Here is a 9,359-nt window from a genome sequence, read left to right as displayed (position 1 = left end):
TTCATATTTACTATTCAATGGGCAGTAAGCATACTTTGTTTATTGCACGTTTGGAAACCGTACCGTTAGGCAAACGCACCGATACCACCCGCACAATGTTATCAGCACCTTTATGTATGTCAACAATTCGAGCCATTGTCCATTTTAATGGCGGCCAATTGTCGTCCATTAGTACCACTAACGCACCAACTTTCAAGGAATTGTCCTGATCCGTCTTCCACTTGGATCGTGTTTGTAATTGACAAAGATAGTCCCTAGACCACCGCACCCAGAACTGCTGGTAAAGCTGCTGCATATGCTGGTAACGGGACAGTCTGGTCATCTGAAGATCGGTTATATTTTCTTCTGGTAGACTGGCTAGTGAGTCGCCAATTAAAAAATGCGAGGGAGTTAAGGGAGTTAAGGGTTGGAAATCATTTGGATCTGTTGATATAGGCGTTAAAGGACGTGAGTTTAGGCAGGCTTCTATTTGTGCCAGTACCATATACATTTCTTCATACGTCAAAGAAGCGTCGCCAATAACTCGCTTTAAATGAAATTAAACTGATTTAACTGCGGCTTCCCAAAGTCCGCCCATATGTGCTGACCGCGCAGGAATAAAATGCTACTTTATTTTATCCCCTGACAAAAAACGTGATACCGTTTCATTATGTTTGCAATCATTTAACGTATATATTATTATTATATTTATATTTATTGTACTCTAAGAATTGATTATTTGCTCCTATAAAATTTAACCTATTGTCAGAAAAAATGTCACTCGGTTTTCCGCGGCGTGAACATAACCTTTTTTAAACCATTTAAAAAACTTGCGTTGGCGTTGTCAAATCTCTAGCTAATTTAATATGAATTGCTTTGGTAGAGAAACACACAAATATACATAAATATGTTTTTACAATTTTACTCCTTCTCAATGTGCCTTCTTTTACATAAATAGGTCCCGCATAATCGACACCGCAATTCGAAAACGGTCTACTGGGATTTACTCTTGCACTTGGCAAATCTCCCATTAGAAATTTACACGGTTTAGGATTAATTCTGTAACATTTTGGATGTCATTTGGGAGGCATGATTTGACGATTCTTTTAACGGCATTTTTACCGTTAATAGGCCAATAAGTCAACCTAATTATGGAAGACAAATTCTGAGTCCCTGCGTATAAATACTTTGTGTGTTGGTCTAAAATGATTAGATCGGTAAGTTTGTGTTTGTAAGGCAAAATTATGGGGTGTCTTTGATTGAAAGTTATTTCAGATTAACTTAATCTACCACCTACTCTTACGATTTTATGTTGATCAAGAAAAGGTCGCAAACTTAAAATTTTACTATTTTTATTCAGAGTTTTACCAAGGTTCAGTCTTAATATTTTTTCCGGGAATGATTCACTTTGAGCTAATTTGATTAGTTTTTGTTGAGATTCGGTAAGTTCGCTTACTGTTAACTCAATAGACGATTGAGTTACTTTGTTTAATACTCGATCTTTGAATCTTAGTATATAAGCAAATACTCGTAGCAACTTAGTGAAACTGGAAAATCTTTCAAAAATATCGATATCGATTTTAAGCGTATTTGTTTCTCGAGCTAATAGCAATGTTAACTTTAAATCCGGTAATTTATCTGAATTCTCCAAATAAGGAATTTCGATAACATTATTGTTTTTAAGAAATTCTGGCCCGTTAAACCAGATGTAATTTTCTGAAAGTTCCTTAGGATTAAGTCCTCGCGATATGATATCTGCAGCATACAATTGTTGAGTTGCTAAAGTAAGTTATTTTGGAAATGTTCATGTCTAAAATATTTTGCAATTTGTGAATTAATTCCGCTAGTAGATGTGCTGCTAATAGTTCGAGAAGAGGTAATGATTGTTTTTTGAGAGGTGCTACACGAGATTTTGCTGTTAAAAGTCTAATTTGGTTTTTATTATTATTCATTGATCTTACATATACACACGCACCGTATGCTTTTTCTGAGCTGTCACAGAATCCGTACAATTCTAGATTTTTTATACCTGTTAATAACACTTGTCTAGAAATTCTTATTTTGTAAAGATAATCGATTTGTAGGATAAATTCCAACCAAGCTGTTTTTAAGTCATTCGGTATATCTTCGTCCCAATCAATCTTTAAATGCCAAAGTTGCTGCATAATTAATTTAGCTTTAATGATTGACGGACCTATTAACCCAAAAGGGGTCGAAAATCTGCCCAATTGTTGATAAAATATTACGTCTAGTGATTTTATTTTCATTCGTGTAAGGTGTTGTAGCATTTTTTTTGTTCCCTTAGCAGCATCTTAAAAAAATACTACATACTTTCTTTTCATTTAGTTTACTTTCATTTGGAAAGAATATTGTTTATTAATTATTCTAATTTATTTATGTTAATCTCGGCAACATCGCTTTCGTAGGTATCCGTAATTTAAACAAAGTATGTACTGTGTGTTGCCTAAAAGCTCCAGGGACTTTTAAATAATTAAATAGACTCTTGAAGTACTTTTAATTTATTTCGACATCATTAAACCTGTTTTTTATATTGTGTTACATATTTTATTATTAACAACACAGTTTACGTTTGTATTTAAGTATTTTATTATCAAAAAATGCATAAACAAAATCCAGTCTAACTTGACCTTGCTTTAAACAATCAGCGCATATCGATCTTCGGGTTAAGGTTCAAAGTTGCCATATTGTGCTGGAACGGAAAAGCGGCTGATCTTATTATTTTCAATATTCAAAATGAATTAAAATCATTATCATTATTGATTGAGAATCATATCATTATTGAAGGATTTTGATAGGTCCTGGTTTATGTTCTTCAGTCGTACATAATTATTTATGTAGATTTCCTAGCAGCTCTATTCCTTTTCCTGGTAAAAGGTGCGTTGGCAACAACGGCAATGGTTCGGTGGTGGGAGGTCACCAAGCACCAAGGTGAACCTTGATGCCCATCCATCTTTCTTTTTGGCGTGCGACCGAAGATCTGACAAGTCGTTCTAATTTTGCCTAGAAAAAAGGGCGAATCAAGTAAAGTTTTCCATTTCGGGATGTGTTAATATTTTAAACTTACTTATATTTCGCACTGCATCTACCGATGTAGTTTTCCTTTTGCTGACGGGCGTGGTTTATCTGATTTTGTGATTTTTGAGTTTTCCCATGACATCACGTAAGTAGCACGTGGTTCCTTTGTAAGTATCTTTAAATCAGGTATTCCTTCCTTTATTTAGAGATTCCTTCGTCCTGCGTTGCTGCCCAATCAAGTTTAACGAAGGTTGATAATTCTACGCCACAAAATATCTTTGATTGATATTTTTGGGGGATCCTTCTTACTTATTGCTTAATCCTTAGTCCTTATGTCATTTTGTCTACTTTTACCTGCCCCAACCACGTGATTGCTGCCATACTGCCTGACGCCAATTTCGACGCCGAGCCCTGCCTTCAATCTTTGCTGATTGCTGCTATACTGCTTGGCGCCATTTTCAACGCCGAGCCCTGCCTTCAATCTTTGCTGATAGCTGTCATACAGTTGACGGTGTCATACATCACGCTCAAGGCCGAGTCAACGCCTTGACGCCATTTTCAACGCCGAGCCCTGCCTTCAACCCTTGCTGCTTCCAGACTGCTGACCTTCATCCTCATCCACCTAAGGCCATGCCTTCAGGCCTGTCAATCGCTGGATAATGCTTCCCTAGCATTCCTACGCAGTAACGCTGAGCAGGAAGTGTTTAAGCTGCGTGGCGGAGTTGGTAAAATTTCATCATACTTATATGAACTTGGTTTAATGATTTATTTATTCTATTTTGATTGATTGTGGTATTTATTTTTGTTGGTGCACATAATTTTATTTATAAGTAGCCCTGTACGTACCGTCTATTTAATCCTTTTTTCCTGCGCAGAGAATTCATGAATTTTCCCCAGGTTTAACGTCATATAATTAATGTCATATTCCCATTTTAATTTAATATAAACCCATAGAGCTACACGTTCTCTTTGTGATATTTGAGTGTTACTATCACTATTTTCAGTATCTTTTTTATCACTATCACACCACCATTTGTAAATAGTTGTAAGTATTTTATTGACCGCACGGAATGCAATGTTTCAGTTGACATCTAGGGTATAAAATAAAGTTTGTTAAAAAATTAAAATAAACCGTTTCACTTGAAGTTGATACCAGTCCAGACTATTGCTTTAAAAAAAAAACATAATTAAGTTTCTTGATTTACTTAATTATAAACAACATCTTTAATTATAAAATTTAAATAAACTTTAATTAAATTAAGTGGCGTCCAAAGATGAAATCAGTAAGTATAAAAAGGGAGGGATGATCTGCCCACCACCGCGCTCACCAGACTAAAAGCTGCCGTGCATTTATGAGGCAAAAAAAAAATTAAAAATATCCATAGGGTAGAAAAATTGCCACAGTGTAACCGCATATTTTAAAACATCCTCATTAAGATCCCACTTGATTCCCAAGGTTTTTAATTCCTTTTGGTCATGAAACAAAACTAAATTTTCATCTTGACTATTACTATTATTTACAATGTAATTCAATATATTTTTATTATTAAAGGACCATTTTCTTAAATCAAAATTTGCGCTAGATAGAATTTCAGATATTTCGTGATAAACTTCTATTGCTTCTTGCTCCGTATCTAAACTTAAAAATGAATCATCCATGTAGAAAGATTTACGTATAATTTCTGAAGTACGAGGATACTTGTTATTATATTGTGATGATAGTTCAAGTAAACAACGCGTCGCTTGAAAGGGTGTACTCGAGGTGCCGTATGTGACAGTGTTTAATTCAAATACTTTAATTTTTTCTTTGGAATCCTTACGCCATAAAATTTGTTGATAACTACGCTCAGTTGAATCAATTTGAACACATCTGTACATCATTTTAATGTCAGCGCTTAAAACATGTCTAAAACATTTCTAAGGCGTAATCTTAAAACTATAGAAAAAAGATCTTCTTGTATTGTAGGACCTGCTAATATGATGTCATTTAATGAGATATCCGTATTTGTTTTCGCACTGGCGTCAAAAACAACGCGACATTTTATCGTCAGCGATGAATCCCTAAGAACCGCCGTATGTGGTAAATAATATGAACGATTATCAATTGAATTACTCAATATATTGGTTTCTTAGTGTTTCGTTTCTATTTAATCTTTTTTCTAAGCTATTAAATCTTTTTAACGCTGTAATTTTTGAGTTTCCCAACCTATCTTTATCTTCTTCTAAAAATGGATATTTTACTATAAATGAACCGTCTTCATTTTGTTTCGTGGTATTTTTAAAATATTCTTCGCAAAACTGTTCGTTTTTTAATAATATATTTTTTGCTTCTAGCTCTTCAATTTGCCAAAATTTAAGTAAAGAGTTTTGTAATTGTTTATTTGAAATCTTTGTAGCTACATTACATACTTGCCTTTGGTACATATGAGTATTTAAATTTAAATTCCCCGTTAATATCCATCCTAAAACCGTTTCTTTTAAAATTGGCATGTTTTTACCTAATCTTATAATACCCTCTTGTAGCAAATCAAAATAAATACCTGCTCCTAATAACAAGTCTATTTGTTTTGGTGTATTGAATTGCTCATCAGCTAAATCAAGATGTCGCGGGTATTGTATTTCCGATTTTTCAAATTTAAATATCGGTAATTTTTCAGTTATTTGCGGCAAGACTAAGAATTGTACATCCATTTCAAAGCTATTAAATCGTGACTTAATTGTTGTTTTTGTTCTACTAGTAATTTTAGTTTCTATTTGGTTAATTAAAATCCCGATAAAGGAATGTCAATTCGTTCGCTTTTTAAATTTAATTCATTAAATAAAGATTGACTCATCAAATTACACTGCGATCCTGAGTCTAATAGCGCGTTACATTTTATCCATTTATTTTGACTATCTTGAATCCAAACAGATGAAGTCGAAAGCAGTACTTGATTTGTACTTAAAGTGGTGTACGTAAACATTCTTTGATTATTATCAGTTAGTTCGTGTGGGTTTTCAACGTTCACTTTTGTATTTGAAACTTCACGATTATTTTTTATTTCCGGTTCCAATAAACTCTGACCTCGTGGCGTCATTCATTATGCTGAATTTGTCTAAAATTTGGATTTGAATTCTGTGCAAAAACACAAGGTGCGTTATCGCTCCGTGTTATGCCTGAAGTATAAAATGAGCGATTACCACTATCATCTTTAGGATTATTTGAGAAGTTAGCGTGTTGCTGAGGATATGTTTGAGCGAGTCATATTTTTATTTTGGATCTGATTTTCATTAGTATGTAAAGAAGTATTATGCTTACGATTGCATATTTTGCATCCTCTTGATAAACAATTTACCTTTAAATATCCTGGCCTTAAACAGTTACTACAGCGTTTATTTTTATTTATCTCAGCATATTTTTCTGAGATTGGAAGATTTATGAAAATTGGACATGTAAAAATAGGATGATTTTGTTTACAAATGAAACAAGAAAAATGTTAATTAAATTTGCCGGAGTATTGATTTGTTTGATTGATTTTAGAAGCCGAGTTATTATGGTCGTTCGAGTAATTGTTATCTTGAAATTGGGTATTAGGACAAGAAACTAGTCTGCTACCCTTTTGTAAATATTTTTGTGCAACTTTATGTTGAGAATTTTGATTGTACGAATTTTTATTTTGCGTATAAAATGATTTTTGAGTGTCTGTTACTTGAACAGCTTCTAGCGTGAAACATTTTTTGGGTAAAAATTCTTTTAATTGTTCTAAAGTTGGTAGTTGTTCGGTCTGTTTGTTTTCCCACTCTCGCTTAGTACTATCGTCTAATTTTTGCACTATGATTGGAATCAGAAGAACATCCCACTGTTTTACAGGAAGTTTCAATTTTTCCAACGCGGCTAAATGTTGGTGTAATGTATTCAACAATTTTCGTAGATGAAAGGATGATTCCTTTTGTACGTTTGGGAGGTCAAATAGTATTTTATTTACGTGCGTGTTGATTATAGCTCTACGATTTTCATATCGCTTCATCAATAACTCAAAGGCGATAGTATAATTATCTGAGGTTAGCTCAATTGAATCGATTAATTTTTTCGCGTCGTCTTTACAGCATGATTTTAAAATTAACAATTTGTCGATGTCACTAATATCCTGCTTGTTACCTACGATCGAAGAGAAAACGTCTTTAAAGCTATACCACGACTCATAATTACCGTGAAAAGAAGGAAGAGCAAAATCCGGAATCTTACTATTGGCAACAACGCGAACGTCTGCTTGTGACGATGAAGCAGCTGCCGCTGCCTCCGTCGCCAAATGACGCGGATCGGATGCTAATTTTTGCTGTGTAAGCGCAGTTTGAGCTAAAGAAATAAGTTTTTTGGCTTGGGAAATTTGATTGTAAAAACATGATTCTGTATCTAAGCGATAATCTATTTCTGTTGAATCTAGAAACTCTAGGCGTGTTTGAGTTCTGTAAAATTCAAATCAAACAGAGAAATCCTCTTCGACACTTTTTAGCCGACATTCGATTTGAAATTCATCTAAATTTAGAATATCTTCAGAAACACCAACATTTCTTTGCACATTTCACACTATCGAATGGTGCAAAATTTTGAAAAAAAAAATTATATTTTTTCAGCGTTTACTTGAAAACTAAGCAGATTTTTAGTAAAAACAAAATATACGTGCTATACTTGTAAGTCGAGATCGACACACATCAAGCGGAAAAGAAAATGATTTACTTTGAACTGCCTGTTAATGGATATAAGTGCCTTTGCTACCTTTCAGGCAGTTGAAAAAATAATTAATCTGCAAATTACTATAACTGCTTTTGCAGTATATACGAGGCAGTCAACAGGGAAGAAACGAGTTTACTATCAACTTCTTGGAAATTGCTATAACTGCTTTGAAAAGTTGAAAAACTGCATTAGTTGTTTATAGAAAAGATGCCTTAGGAATTTATTTGAAGCACTTAAAAGACACTTTTTTTAAACTGCCTGAAAATTATTATTACTGTCTTTTTATAATTATAACTATTTATTTCAGGTAATTGAAAAAAGAAGAGAGCAGTTTAGTTGTAACTAACTGGAAATTATTTCAGAGTGTTGATAATAAAAGAAATTTCTTTATTATTATTTGCCTGGAAATGACCATAGTTTTTCTAGGCAGTCTAAAAAGGAAAATACCTAGTTTTCTTTAAACTATCTGGAATTTGTCATTGGTACTTTTAAGGGTTGAAAAAGTACAATAATTATCTATTAAAAAGATATATTTCGAATCTATTGCAAGCAGTTAAAAGAACAAAAAGATAGTTTACTCTTCACAGCCTAGTAATAACTGTACCTGCCTGTGCCAATTCTAAGCAGTGAAAAAAGAGAAAGGAATTAGTTTTCTTTTAACTGCCTTGGAATTATTATAACTACTTCCAAGGGTTTATAAACTGCATTACTTTGTTCTTAAAAAAGACACTTAAGAAATCTATACCCAGTAGTTGAAAGAGGAACAAACTAGTTTCAATTGCCTGGAAATTACTATAATCATCTTTGCAATTTATTTCAGGCACTTGATAGAGAAGAGACTAATATACTTTTAACCAATTGAAAATTACATTAATTGTTTTCTATGCAGTGAAAAAAAAGGAAATGGAATTAATTTACTTCCAACCGTCTGGAAACAATAATCTTTATTATCTTAGCAATTTATTCCGGGCAGTTCATAGGAAAAAACTAGTTAGTTTTAAAAAATTACATTAACTATCTTAGCCAAATTATTATAACTAATTTAAAAAGCTAAAACACTGCAATATCTTGTCCATAGAGCACATGCCTTAAAAATTTGTTCCAGGCAGTTAACAGATGATGTAACTAGTTTACATTTTACGGCCCGGAAATTATTTTTACTGCGCTAAAAGGTTAAAAAAACTCATTAATTTTTCATAGAAGAGATATTTCAACAATTTATTCTATTCACTTGAAAGAGGAAAAAACTATATTACTTTTAATTCCCTGAAAAAATCGAAAAAAGAATTATAGCCATTAGAAAAGGCCAAAACTATTTTACTTTCAACTGCCTGCAAAATTCAACAATTTGAGAAAGCACAATTTAGCAAAAAAACACAAATTTTTATTAAAATTTTCCTTAAAATTCTACTCCTCTAAAAGGATATTGGTTGCTCTTGGCCAGTTCAGTTGCAGCAACACTTCTAAAGTCCCTATTGAAACTATCCAGTACTGCCATATCTTCTGGTGATAACTCAAAGTCAAATACTTCAAAGTTTTCTTTGATCCTATCCATGTTTGAGGACTTTGGTACTGGTATGGTGCCCAACTGGATTAAGTACCTATAAAACGACACTCAAAAAAATAATCC

At 33.1% G+C, this 9,359-nt stretch overlaps 1 protein-coding gene across 1 annotated transcript in view; it reads right to left on the bottom strand.

Moving 5' to 3' along the window:
• Positions 1-8,241: 8,241 nt before the first annotated feature.
• Positions 8,242-9,359, bottom strand: part of LOC126746907 (aldo-keto reductase family 1 member B1-like) — a 35,481-nt gene continuing 34,363 nt past the window's right edge. The window contains exon 5 of the mRNA XM_050455330.1: positions 8,242-9,330. Coding sequence (XP_050311287.1) covers positions 9,129-9,330 — 202 coding nt within the window. The 3' untranslated portion in view covers positions 8,242-9,128. The remainder of the gene's footprint in view (positions 9,331-9,359) is intronic.

The sequence above is a fragment of the Anthonomus grandis genome, chromosome 18, assembly GCF_022605725.1.
Source record: "Anthonomus grandis grandis chromosome 18, icAntGran1.3, whole genome shotgun sequence".
Taxonomy (NCBI): Eukaryota; Metazoa; Arthropoda; class Insecta; order Coleoptera; family Curculionidae; genus Anthonomus; species Anthonomus grandis.
The sequence above is the reverse complement of the archived record's forward strand: the minus strand, read 5'-3'. Positions and strand labels throughout refer to the sequence as shown.